Genomic DNA, 14,564 nt, shown 5'->3' on the forward strand with positions numbered 1-14,564 from the left:
ATAAGAGTGTATTTCAGATTATAAGTAAGGCACGGGGGGCTTTTTATCTTAAACAAATATGCTGCATTTTTATAGATTTAACAAGACATGTATCTTCAATTAACACACTTTCTGAGAATTAATTTCTCAAAACTGTATTTTTTTGAGTGATAGATGTCTCTCGGTATTTTTTAATTCAAGAGGTAAACTTTTACCTCTTAAGTGTATTTTTGAGCCTTTATGAAATTAAAGGCTGTAGCTCTCAGGCTGAAGTTTCTGTAATTAGTTATTTCCTGGAACCTGATAATTATAGTGCTTATATGTTTTGCCCTTAGCTTTAACTTTAAAAATTTTGTAGATTCTGCATTCAGAAAGTCTCACCAAATGTAACTCATTTGCTCCACAGGACCGAGCCCAAAATCTTAATGAGCGAAGGACAAGTACAACCACCCTGACAGTAGATGTGCTTGATGGGGATGATTTGGGACCAATGTTTCTTCCTTGTGTCTTGGTGAATAATACTCGCGACTGTAGACCTCTCACCTACCAAGCGAGCTTGCCAGAACTGACTGATCCTGTAAGTCCTCTTGATTTTTTGTGACTTTCATACGTACGTTTTGCAAGCAATTGTCATCTTTATCTGTGGATGCAATTGAGAACTCTAACTAGACAGGTCATGTATGCTTTATGCCATGTTTTATGTGCTAAACAAAAGAAAACCAAGGGTAAGATATATGTAGGAATAGATGGTGAAATTCTAGCTTTAATACAGTGACAAACTGCTCGTTGACTACATCGGCTGAGTCTCACTGAAATTTGATAAGTTATGGAATTGCTTTTCCTGGTCTGTGCATGCTTTGCTCTTGAAATATCCTGAAGAAGCACTTTTGAGAAGGGACTTGACGTGTTACTCCATTCAGGATTGTTACAGACCTTAGGAGAAAGATTTTTGGAAGAGGAAGCATTAGTCACTAGTCCCTGAAAAGATTGTGTGTTGCTATTATCTGGTTTCAATCAAGAGGCACTAAAGAGTAATGTGTTTTTTCTCATATAAATGCTTGTACTAAGTATATTGGTTAATACATCAGTTAGGATAGGGATAAAGGTCAGCGTAAGGCTCATTTCACACTGGAATGTGCACAATGAATCACAAAAAGGGGGGGCTGAGAGCTTTATCATTTCTTGATGAACGATGGTGCCAACTCCCCTTCCTTACAGGAGAAATACTGCTGGGTATAATGGACATGTGCATCGCTGTGGTCGGTGAAACAGAAAAATGAATTTCTTAATTGATATTGATATATGACCTTTGACTTGTGTATTTAAGAATATAAAAAGGAAGAACCAATTGAATCACTGGATATTACCCCACCCCATTGACACTGACATTAAGATGACATTAAGATAATGTTGAGTATTGACATTAGGATCATGACTTCCCTTGTTCATTGCAGGACATGCTCTCTGTCCTGCTTCCTCCGACCAGGAGATGGGGGAGGTTGAGGCTGTAAGTGTGGAGGTTCTTGCTATTCTCTGCCTTGTTTGTCTTGCCGTCCTGTGCCTTGTACGTCTTTTGCCAACCCACGTTACAGTTTCCTGCTTTATCTGGCCTCACGGTCCTGCTGCAAATATGCTTGAGCTGGTTACCAAGCGCTGCCGCAACCCTGCTTGGTTGATTCAGATAATACTCTTAGCAAGTTTCAAAGTTTCTCACAGTTGTTTGATCCATTTTAGGACCAACTGAAATTGTGTCTAATATACAGCAGTTGATCAATTGCTTCTGCACAGGTTAACAGTATAGGTTGTGGTTTAATAATCATTGCAATCTCAAGAAAGTAAGGCAGGGCTTACTGTGATCAAGATGCGTGATTAGTGTGCCTTCTGAATAAGGGAGGGCTAGAACAAGTTTCAGGGAGGTGGTATAATCCTGTCTGGATCCCTTGGCAAACTTCTGGGAGAAGACTGGGTCATAAAGGGCACGTGCACCACCAAAGGAGGTGATTTCTCTCTGCTGGAGAATCTCTTTCTGACAACTGTAGCCTGATTTGTAAGGCATAGCAAGACTGGAGCCTTGATATTCAGCTTGTAACAGCAGCAAATCGATTGTGAAAGGAAAGGGGAGAGACGTTCCATATTTAACCTCGTTATATTGATTTACACATCTCTCTCTCTTTTTCCTTCTTTTTTTTTTCCTTCTTTCTTTCTTTCCCTACTTCTACACCTTGATGTTTGATAACCCTTTGTAACTGTGTTGTCTGTTTTGGATGTGGTGAATAAATGCTTTTACTTTAAGTTTTGCATTAATTTGGTTTGGTGTCATTTTAAGGCAACCACAAGTTACTCTGTAGCTGAGTATGCGGCTTCATCAGCGTTACCAGAGCATCCTAACTATGCAGGATGAGAGGGTATGGCCCCATTTTATCTGCACAGATATGATAGAGTTCCCCATACAGAGGCAGGTGAGGCAGAAATTACTAATAACCAGTGTTTGGGCATTACCTTGTTTTTTTATCTGGTTATCTTAAGGTATAATGCAAATCATACAGTTTTCCTGATACAGCTTTCACAGATGAAAGGAATCCAGCTCTGTCTCCATTCCTGCCCTTGGTCAGGTGCACACACTGCGCTGGAAGACAAAGCAGTGTCTGCCAAGGAGGGTGTCTAGGCTAGGAAAAATCTGACTAGTGATTTGGGTGCTGAGTAGCAAAATGCATTCATTTAACGTCATAAGCTATAATCTGTTCAGGTGTCAGCTTTTTTTGTTTGCTTTTTGGCTTTTTTTTCATCAGACTGCACCTTCAGAAATCCGATCTATGAAATGAGAAACCAGTTCTGTTGATAAACTACTAGCTATTTGCTGTTTATCTACTTGTAGTACTGTAGCAGTGTTGATAAACCTAAGTGGAAGAAGGATGTTTGAACTCAAGAGTTTTACCTTGGTACCTCAAATATTTACTTGACTTCTAAATAATAATTCCTGTAGAAGATATGTGTGGTACTTAAAAAGATTCAGCTGGTAAACATATGTATTGCATCTGTCCTGCAAACAGCAGTGTGATAAAGTGCAGAGAAGCCGGAGCTGTCTGGACTAGCTGAGGGCTGGTGGTAGACTCATGCGATGCTCTGATCTGGCAAAGCAGCCTGGGCAGAGGACCTCGTTCAGAGGTAGATTGGAGATTTCTGCGTGATGTGAAACTGTTGCGTTGCACTATGTAGACGAGACCCATCTGAGTCTGTAATGCTGTAAGACTGATGTGCGGAAAACAGACTCCACAATCAGATTGTTATGATGTCTACTGAGATTCTTTTGACTCCCCTTGTCTCAAGACTAACTACAATGTTAGGTTATATAGAAGCTGATAGTAACCAATACACTCCTCAGAACAATTTATCTGCAGTTACTTGCACCAGTTGTTTTTTCTAAAATATCAAAATTTACTACACTGTAGGTGTTGAACCTCCAGTGTGTGTAGCAAATAGAACAGAATGCCGTTTGCTGGGGTTTTTTTAATGGCAACAGCTCCATAGGCTGAAGGACTATTTTTAGTCCAACATAATTTTTTTTTTAATTTGCTTTTTAATTTTTCAATGAACACGAGAAGGAACATTAATGAATCTAGAACAAAGTTGAAATATGAATTATTCAGAAGCAGTAGCTGGAAAAAGAAGTCCTGCTTTCCAGGGCAAGATGTTTACTCAGCTGACCCCTAAAGTAAAGCATTTAATGTAAATGGAAAGAATAATATTGCACAATTACTTATCTTTAGTTGGCATCTATCCATGAATTTACCTCAGTAAAAATCGTGTTTCCTTTCCAAGCTTCTTTCCCTTAGATGCTCTAAAGCAGTTGGATATATTGGCAATAAAGAATCCATACAGCGTGTGCTTTGTTTATGGTCTTTGGCAGGCAGAGATGGAAGAGGCCAGCAAAATTAATGGATCTCTTTGTTACCAGAGAAGCAATTTATTTTTCCGAAGAACAATATCAAGGTTTATGCTATGCCTTCTGAGAGTTGGTCTGACTCATGGCAATATTAATAATATTACTAAATCTGCTCTAGGTTGGGCAGAGTGTTGTATAATTACAGTTTATTCACTTGTAAAAACCTGGTTTGCATTTCTGCCATTTGCAGAGCCAGTGTAAATTCCCCTAAAGCTGCCAATCTTTCAAGCAGAGGCAAAGATTTCCTGATGGTCCCTTTTGGGTAGGCATATAGAATGAAACGTTGTGATAGTACCTTCTCGGTCAGCCACGTGCTGCCTGTAACCGGCTAAGCTTTACCACAAGATACGACATTCTTCATTGGCGTTTGCCTGGTTTTGTCAGTGTCACTTTTTTGCAGTGCCACCAATGAGCTACTGTAATTAATTGCTGTGATGGCCACCTTAGGTCTAGCATCACAGCTAAGGTCATATAAACATCAGTGTCTCTGATACCAAATGCTTGGGAGGTCCTCTTGCAACTTTGTAGAGGAGGCAGAAACTCATAGTTCAGAGTAAACAAACTTTGGATGTTTTTATAGCACATTAGTTCTTCTGAATCTTCCAGTAGGTGAGCTGTGAGACCTAAATTGCCTTGCCACTGTTGAAGCCCAGACAAAGCTAAGTTAGCAGCCTGTAATCCACACCTTAGATTATGTATTGCTTCCCTGGGCAGTAATTTGCTTGTGAAGTGCTACCTGTTGAGTTTGATTCAGTGCCCATAACAGTGATGGAGTAAGCTGCTTTACAAGTTCCCACACCAGGAGGGAAAAGAAATAAATCTATTGAGTTTTGAGTCTTCTAGTAATCATTGCAAAAATTATCTTGCAAAAAAGACATCCAAAGTCCACTATAAGACAGCATTCAAAGTCATTGTTTGAAGTTCTGTCTCATAATACTTGTGCAAATCCTTTGACTTTATTTCCTTTAGGGGAATGCAAAGTACAGCTTCAGTGACATCTTACAATGAACTAGCATAGACCTTCCAAATTCAAGTTCCATAAGCCAGATATATTGCCTTATAATAAAAGGAAAAGTAGTGTCTTTGCTAGATGAAAAGATGCATGTATGAACCTCCCGTGTCTGGTAATTAGTCCACATACTTCCGTGTGTGTTTCCTAATTGTTGCCATCCTACTTTCTCTCTGGCAATGAATTTACTGTTGTCAGCTAAATTTCAGTTTCCAAGAAAACCCGTGTTGTTTGTTGGTCGGGGGTTTTGTTGTTGTTGTCGTTTGCATAGTTTTATATTTGCCTTAGTGTTTCTATGTCTGATCAAATCTGCCAAGTAATTTTTCCCCCCCATTGTTTCAGGAAGACTTCAATAAATTAGCATTTATTATTGGGATGTGCAAGTCATCAAATGGAGTTAAAAAAATATAACCTCATGAATGTCTTATAACATTGGAAAGATAATTTTTCCTCCCTCTTTCCCCTTCAGTCTGTTCCTGTTATGCTCGCTTTGTGAAGGTTTTGTCCATTTCTATACTCAATTTTTTCCATCATCATGCAAAGAAGAAAAGCCAATTAGCTGTAAAAATATAGATTAGGTTTATTTAATCAGTTGCTGGACTAGTTTTGCAACAAACTGACTTGTTATCAGGTTCCATAGGGTAGTTATCCGTCCACACGAACACTAATATACTCCATGACACCTATGAGGCTTTCTTTGTACTAATTCAAGATTCAACACTTTAAATACCTACCTGCATTATGAGACTTTGCTTATTAATGCACCACTGATGAATCTTTCTACATGGAAAGTATTTATTTTTGTACTAATTATCCTCAGTATCCTTAGAAGTTCTGTCAGCAGGGACCTTACAAAGTCTGTGGGCTCAGCTGCCCTGTTGAGCAGAGACTCAAGGAGATGGGTCTGAGCAGAGGACTGCTAGATGAAAGGCGAAAAAAAAAAATTCTCCAAAGAACAGTGTGGGTGAGGAGGGTAAAAAAAGTCATTGAAGAGCAGGAAGTGCCCTTAGAAGCCCTTAAGCTTTTATGAGCAAGAAGAACCTCATTAGATTAGTTTGGATTCAGGGGTAAGAAAACTGAACTTGTAACAGGTGGTATTGTAATCCTGCTGGGTAAAAGCCTTGCTTGATCAGTCAGGGAGCGAGTCGTCCCTGAAGAGCACTGTGCACGTCCTGTAACAGTTTGGAAACTGTGGAAACTGCAGACTTTTGATGGTAAGGTGAAATGAACAGTTTTGCACAATATTTTTTTTTTTATTGGAAAGTTTAGGTCATTATATATTCTATATTTAAGACTGAGCAGAGTTTTTTCTGATCACTTAAAAAAAATTATTTTTTTTTTACAAGGCAAAAGGTTTTGAATATTTCATGCAAGGGACAAAAAAGTTCATTGACTTGCATATATGCAAAGCCTAATAAACCATCATAATATTTATTTTGCGGCTATACACAATCCTCAATGTATCTTGACAGAAAATACATCTTATTTGGAACCCAGAATCGCTCGAAGAGTTCCCAGTTAGCAGTGAAAAATGTGGTTTGCATCAGACTGATAGTTATGCCAAAAATGACAGGTGCTTTTTAAAACTCACATTTTATCTTTTAATTTCTCGCTGAAACTCTAAGGGCAATCACAATAGTTTTTTCTTGAAACCATTTCCCATTCCCTTGCAGCATTCTAGCCCAGCATCATAGGGTAACGTACTGTAGCGGCTGCAGTAAAATAACTTTCATACCACTTTACCTGGGGTAGTGCTGTTTAGGAGGGTTTTTTTTTTGGTTTTTTTTTTTTTTTTTTTTTTAATTGGGCACTTACCCTTTATGGTATGTTCTGGGCACCATCACCTATTGCAGTAGGGAGACTGTGGGATGTGGAGGAAATGGGTTATTCTCTGGGTGTGAGAAATGGAAATGCTGTACGAGGGAACTGAGGATACAGCAGTACAGGGAAGGCTAGTTTTATTGTGGTGGAAAAGAAAGAAGGGGTTTGGTGGAGGACTGAAGTAATTTGATCAGTGTGTGGGGCTGGTGTTGGGAACACAGGACACTTGGTAAGTAACAAGGCTTAAACAGCTCTATACAAATCAGTTCTATGCTTATTATTGATAACTGATTAACATTGCAGAGGATGTGATGGTTTTTCGGTGCCTCTGAGCCTAAGGATGACAACTACTTAACAATTCTTTCTAATGTAATCTCATTGCAGTTCCTTGCTATCTGACTGTACAAATCCCAATTCCTTCCAAACAGAAAACCTCCTGGAAATTTTCTCATAGAGATATGTCAATATCAAACTTGCTGCAAAATGAGTAATGGCTGAAATTTCTAGAAACACCATTTCCCTGTCTTAGTTAAAACGGCAGGTATTAGTCAAAGAATAAAATTCATCAGAAAGTTCTGGGTTTTTTTAGTGGATTTCCCCCCCCCCCCCCCCCCCGTGGGAAATACCTACTTACAGAAGACATTTTATCTAGGTATCTACCTTGCAAACTAACCAAGTAATCTTCCGTGAGGTTTGAGAGAAACTTGCTAGTTTGGCCTCAGCTTCCATACAGATGCTAAGTAAGATTTTTGTGGCACTGAAACACATAGTCTTCGTAATTTGGCAAATTAAAAATTTAGTCTGAGTTCAAGTGAATATGTGTCGTTAAATCAACTTCAATAAAACCTTTCAATGTATAAGGAAGCTGTCTCTTCTACCTGTGTGAAGGGTAAAATCTCAAAGAAAAGCAGGAATGCTTACCCCTGATGACAGTGGTTTCTTTCTTGCTTTTTCTTGTAAGTATGACTGCTTAAAGTCAAATGTGCATGGGGGTGAATTTATCCCCACTGACAGTCAAACTGTATAAAACTAAAAAATCAGGTTAGATTGCCAGATAGATTGCCAGTTTTTCTTGCCAAATCTTTTTTTTCTTGGTTAGATATGGTACATTTAAAACCGCAAATGTTCACGGCTAATTTAGGAATTGTTAGTTTCTGAAGAAGTTCTATCTTAATACGCCTTTTTTTCCTTTGCCTTATTTTTACTTAGATTTGGCATCTTTTAGTGAAACATGGCAAAAGAGATTTGCCAGCCTTTGGCTTACTCTGTCTGTACAGTCTTATGAGCTGTGCTTGCAATTTAGTTGCATCAAGCATCAGGAAATTATTTGAGATTTGATTTGTTTCTAATTAGTCCTTTCTCAGCAAAATAGATACTGTCCAATTTTGGGGACTGATGCTAAATGCTCTCGTAGGGGATGGTATTTACACTTCATCCTGGAATTAGACCGTGATTGAGCACAATTATGTCTGCTGGCATAATTGAATGTTTAAAGTGTGGCTTGGGTTTGTGGCTTCCAGAGAAAATAGAGCTTTCGTCATTAGGAGAACTGCATGTTTCTCTTTATACAAATGTTTTTGGTAAGGAAAAAAGTGACTTTGCATTTTGAATAGGCAACCTTCAGCTCTGCAGTGGTACCTGGCATTGAGACTTATGCTGAAATTGGAGGTATGCCGGGGTGCTCTGGGAAAGTAGGTCAGCTGTTTATAGAGACATGTCTTGCTACCTAGCCCAGTAGATATGCTCCATCTCTCTTGTGTAGAAGTATATTTATTTTTTTTTTTACCCCTCCATCTGTTTCTTTATCCCCTCCTGTGTTAGAAACTGATCTTAGCTTTGAATTCAGATGTAAGTTTCTCAGTAATCACTACAGGGGAATGCAGCAAATTCCTTATTACCTGTGCTGTGTTCATCTTTGACTTTAACTACATTCATGTTGCCTGAGGATCCGTCTTACGTTTACCAATAATGAACCCATGCAGTCTTCGCATCTCATGGTTTCAGGGCTTCATAGGAAAGAGAAATAAGCATAAGTGTGCTTTGGTTTTAAATAAATGTTTAGTTGAGAAGATCAACTTCTAACAGCTGTTATTTCCGAATTTCTGTACAGTCTGTACAACAAACGATTAAGGGTAAAATCTTATATTTTGTTTAAAATTTGTGCAGCCATCCTCTCATGAATGTAATGTAGTAGCTCCAGAGCATATATAATCAGGGCTTTCGTACATTATAGTCTAGGCTGTAAACTTTTTGGTTTTACTGTATGCATGTGTTGCCCAGCTTTCTGTATGAACTCACTTTCATATTTAATGCCATAATTATTTTGCCTTTTCTTCACAAATACTACTGTGTGTTAGACAAAACAGACTGGCAAATCGTTATTTGCTACTAAAAGGTTTATGTACTTTCTTATCTGTATATTATATGTTAGAATATTTATTTAGAAAAGCTTGGCAATTAGTGTTAATTAGACTAAAATCTTTGGTGAAAGATAGCATGTGCTGTCAACTGTTGGGCTGTAAGATGAATGTATTTACTGTGTATTTTACTAGCCAAAAATTATTTGGTAGAGAGGGCAATGGTGTCACTTCAGCCACGCTACAAGAACTAACGAGAGAAATGCTTTAAAAATCAGGGCTGTGTCTATATGTTCTTGGGTTTTTGCTTATTCAGTAAATTAGAAAAGAATGTCTCTCATGTCTGAGGCTTTGAATAGTCCTTTTGCCACTGGCTGACAGATGTCCAAATTGACCCATTTTTCAGGTATTAATTTTTCATTAGCAATTTAGGTAAAACCTGAAACCCAGATTAGGAAAGGGAAAATGAAGATTGATTTCTATGACACGTATGCAGTTGTCAGTGTATTTTTTTTATTGAAAAAGGCAAATTGTTATGGCCAAGTTATTTGCAGTATAGTTGAGCAGCAGATAGCAATTTTTCTAATTAAATTTAAGCATAGATGCGTGATGAACTGATAGGCAATCTTGAATTGCTTTGGAAGCTGGAAAGCAATTCAAAAGCAATGATAAAATCCTCTCTTGGGTACAGTTTCCCCTTTAAAATTTAGGGATAAACTTTTAATTTGTATTTTTTTCACTCTTTTCACTCTAATTGCAGCCATACAGAGGTCACCAGATTGATATTAAGTTCAAGGTAATGAACAATGTTAAACAAGTAGTAGCATTCACAGTAGATTTATTAGCATAGGCTTTTTTATGACTTGATATCGGTGATTTTGAATTAACTCTATGGAAATGATTCTTAGCAAAGTCAAAATGGACAACTTTGATAAGCTATTGATTATCTGCTAGTGCATGATGAGGAGTAATAAAAGGTGCTTTAAGTCTTCTGTTATGATTTTCCCTATCTTTTCCTTTTTTTTTGTGATTGATTGTCTGTCTCCCATATGCAACCTCTTGATAAGTAGAGCCTTTTTTTTAAAGGAAATGTCACTGAAAAGTAGTGAAGCATGAAAAGGTTAAAATTACAAAGATGTGATGTTACAGGTAATTAATTTTTATGTATTTGGGAGTATACCAAGACGGCATGGTTAATTACAAAGAAATGTCAGTAGAATTTTCAGTAACTTTAATATGTGAATACATGAACATGAGAATTGTTTTCTATAATCTCTCTTGGCAGGCAGGCAGGCTAGCAATTCACTGGCTTGATATATTGATCAGGCAGGACAGTCACTGTTCCGTATCTAAGATTAACTTACAATTTTAAATATACATGTATTTCAGATAGAGAAGTTAACTTGGCTGCTCTTCACTTCAAGAACAAACAAAACCATGCTTTTAACTTCTAAAATGTAATGAATGTTTAAAGAAACCGGGTGTTTCAGTTATTGAAAACACTGTTTCTGGTTGAGAAAGTCATCGCAAGGCTGCAGATTAAGTGAATATAAACCGAGAAATACTTTTCTGATGGTTATTTTAACTAAGATGCATTTCAGAAATAGAGTTGATGTCTATAGGCAGGAATAAAGTGATATGTCACAGCTCGCTCTGAGTACAGGAAACTTGCTTTAAATGTGAGTTTACGATGGTGGAGATCTTGCCTTGTATGTTTGACACATACCAGAAAAGGGGGGGGAGAATAGTGAATTTTGGAGGACGCATGGAATTTTTTTATAATGTGAAAAGAGAATAGGTTGAGCATGATTTACATGCTTTAGGTTTTCATTAATACTGATCTTTCTTAAAATACGCAAGTGGAGGTTTTAAGATAAAAAAGATCAAGCTTGACTAAAAACTAAGACGTTTTGGACAATATATACTCAAAAATGAAATAGGAAAAGAAAAATGTCATTGCAGATCATCTTTGAAGTTGTGTTTTGGGTGAGAGAAACGCATTTTGTTTATTGCTAGGACTGGGTTATCGCGTGACCTATAATACCCAGTGGCTATGGCTATGGCTAGCGCAGGAGGAGCAGGAACTCTGGTAGTTCACCAGAGACCCAATCTGGGCTGGATATTTGGCTGATGGTGAAAACAGGCACATTTTCTGGGTATTTATCAAGCTGTAAAGTGAAGTTTTAAGAGAATTAATCTCAAATCTGATTCCTTTAATTATCAAGAGTAAGGGGGGAATAAACTGGTAAAAAATGACTGATTTTATCATATACATAATTTTCTTCTTTTTTCCAAATATGGAAATATTCCATTAATTGCCTGATATTTATCATCATGGTTAGTAACTTACTGGGAACACTAATGGGAAAATATTCAGTTCTCGAATTCTTACTCAATAGCTTTGTCAGAAGCTAAGAAGAAAAAGGGTCCTCATTTTGCTTGGAAGAAGTAAATGTGGAGCTGTAATTAGAAGCAGTTTTCTTTCAGAAATGAAGATCATCTACTTTGATTCAAATGGCACATCAGCCACATAAGTCAAATACATAAAATGTTTGAGAGAGATTGCCAGGGTGCCTGGGTGGGTTTGATGTGTGCAGTAGTACAAGTTCACTAGTGTAAACCACCTTCTTGTGTGGCAGAACTAATGCCAAAAATCTGTTGAACGAATGAAGTACAGAAAGTGCCAAACACCTTAGTCTTAGCTGAAAAGATCTTGCGGTTTAATGCTATTGTATCCTTTGTTCATTCTCCAGTTTTCATTTTAAAGTTTGTTAGAAGAAGAAGAAAAGACCCCTACCTGCCTCAGAACAAAGACAACTTTAGCATAATGTGTGAGATTTACACTCATTACAAAATAGTTACATGAGGACAGTAGAAAACTGCTGTTCTTCGCTTTTGTGAGATATCCCACGAGCTGGGATTTGAAACTGTCTTTCTGTGATGCCATTAAGGGATTTCAGAAGTGATCGAGCCTTTCTCTCCTCAAAAGCTAGAGCATCAGTAGAGGAAACAGTGCCTGAGAAAGAACCATCCCTGTCTCGTTCTGAGCTCCTGTCTGTATCTTGAATATACAATCAACTACTTGTGTGATTTAATTGCTGTCTTGGAACTTTGCCATGATAAAAAAGCCACTTTCACAATACCCAGTTCTGTTTTCTATTTCATAAAACCGTGTTTGTTACGGCGTGAAGTGGAGCTATTGTCAAAGAGGAAGCATATGTATTAACTTATTTGATCCTTAAATGTCATTTAGAAACATTTAAAGGTTTTAAATGTTGACATTTAGACAAAATACTTTTTGCAGTGATGCTTTATCAGTGAACTTCACTTCAGAAAAATTCTCATCTATGTCGTAACACCGATCCTTGTAGAGATAATTATCATTTCAATAGCTAGTCTATCCCATTAAACTATACACTAGCTGTTTTTTAAGGGTGAGGAAAAAAGATTCCTGTTTTCAGCTTGTTGTCACAATGCAGAGGGTTCAGATTATATTAGTTCTTCAGTTAATCACATAATGATTCATCAATGAAGGTTTTGCAGATATGTGCAAGTACACTTGCAGGTAATGGGAGATAAAGTAGCAGAGGAGCTTCCTTTGTGGGGTGGAAGAGTTTAACCTTCAGAGGCTGCGGGAGGCACTCTGAGCGCTGCTTCCCTTTCCATCACCACAAAATCTTGTGCCCCCTCTCCCTGAAACAGGGCAGCAGGGTTTGCTGTCACCTTCTCATCAGCAGTTGTGTGGCGTTCCGCACCCAAGAGCGTGTCCTTGGGTGCAAACTTCCTCGCCAGGCTCGGACGTTCACACTACGTCTCTCTAGGCACGTAGGCATGGCAGCTCAGAGCTCACCCTGGGCTGCTCTAACTGGGTTTTTTTGTCGTTGTCCCTGGTCTCGTAAGGCTAACTTGGGAGTCTCCTTGGTCCATTGCAATCTGCAGTACAGACGTGCCCTCTTTCTACTTTTTGTTGTTGTCACGTTCCCAAGGCAGTGTTTGCACCATCCACGCTGGGATCGCACCGGGGAGGGAGCAGTCTGTCCCGATCCAATGTCGGGGAAGGTTTCGGTATGATCCCAAGAGCGAGATTAAGACACAAACGAGGTCAAATGCCGTATAGTCAAAATAGGTTTTATTATCAAAAGTGGAAAATGGTAGCGATAGGATAGAATGGAAGAAAAGGTAGAAATTAAGCAAGCAGTCGGGATGGGATTGCTAGGATAGTCACCACCACGGATCCAGCGGCGTCCCGTTGGTCCTTAGGGAAGCAGTCGGTGGTGGGGGTTGCAAGGATGGTTGTCACCACCACGGATCCAGCGGCGTCCCGTTGGTCCTCAGTATTCAGTTCTTTGGTGGTGAAGAAGGCTGCCCACAGCTTGTCTCTATGGGTTTTTATAGGGCATATTTCAATGATGTTATGCGCTGCAGGTTTCGTCTATCACACGACCTTCACATGTTCAACACTAGAAACTATTATCTTACCAGCTCCAGCCCCCTTTCCTCCCCTGGATGCCTCAATGGCCTGGTAATCGTCCTTATGGACAGAGGAGTGTCCTGCTTAAACAGGCCATCTTAGAGACAAAGGACTCGAGAAAAGCAGTTCACAGTTCCTTGAGATGACGGTCCAGTCCCTCACACCTAACAATCTTTGAGGCAAATGGTTCAGGATAACAATTCAGTCTCTTACACAGTCAAAGAAGCCTTGCTATATCCCAGCCCAGCAGCTCAGGTATTTTTTCCCCAGTGCCCTGACCCCCTGCTAAAGTGTGAAGAAGCTGGAGAGAATGGTTTTTGCCACACCAAAGAGCGTTTCCCTGCCTCCACCTCCACCGTGGGCTGCGTGATGCAGCGTAGGGGCAGCCCATCATCACCCTTACCAGTACAATTATGTTTGCCTCTGCTCTGCGCTATGATAATGTTTCTGTAGAAAATCTTGCTTAAATCTTAGCAGTCTTGCCTCTAGAGCATGAGGAAATTCGTGGTGAGCTGGAACACTCTCTTCTGAAACAAGAAAACCTGGCTAGTCTGCATTTGGCTCTGCATCAATACAGCCAGCAGTACAGCAGTGCTCAAGTTTAAAGCAGCTCATATGGCTAGATAGGTAGAAGTTTGCTGTGTAAATAATTCCTGCTTTTTCTTCTGGAAGAGTATTGGGTTTTGAGAAGAAAAGCATTTAAATGCAAAATTTCACTATACCATAAAAAGATGAAGTATATGAGCATTGCAGGTTGTGTGTATACATGCACACATACGATACATCTGCACAACTGCACAAATTTGTTGAAAATTAAAGCATCCAAAATACACCTAGGAAAAACAATTTTTTCCTATAACCTTCAATCTAAAAGTGGCATTAATGCCACTGTTAATGTTACCATTAAAGCAGTGTAATAAAGTAGTTATAATAATGGTGATACAAAATTTGTAGCTGGCTCTGGGCACAAAATCTCTATGTAAA

The 14,564-nt window shown here is 38.7% G+C and overlaps 1 protein-coding gene across 1 annotated transcript in view; it reads left to right on the forward strand.

Annotated features, from left to right (window-relative positions):
• The window catches only part of PCDH15 (protocadherin related 15), a 711,887-nt gene that overhangs the window by 450,924 nt on the left and 246,399 nt on the right, over positions 1-14,564 (forward strand). Inside the window, exon 10 of the mRNA XM_075025448.1 lies at positions 386-556. Within this exon, the coding sequence (XP_074881549.1) occupies positions 386-556 (171 nt within the window). The remainder of the gene's footprint in view (positions 1-385; positions 557-14,564) is intronic.

The sequence above is a fragment of the Buteo buteo genome, chromosome 4 (genome assembly GCF_964188355.1).
Source record: "Buteo buteo chromosome 4, bButBut1.hap1.1, whole genome shotgun sequence".
Lineage (NCBI taxonomy): Eukaryota > Metazoa > Chordata > Aves > Accipitriformes > Accipitridae > Buteo > Buteo buteo.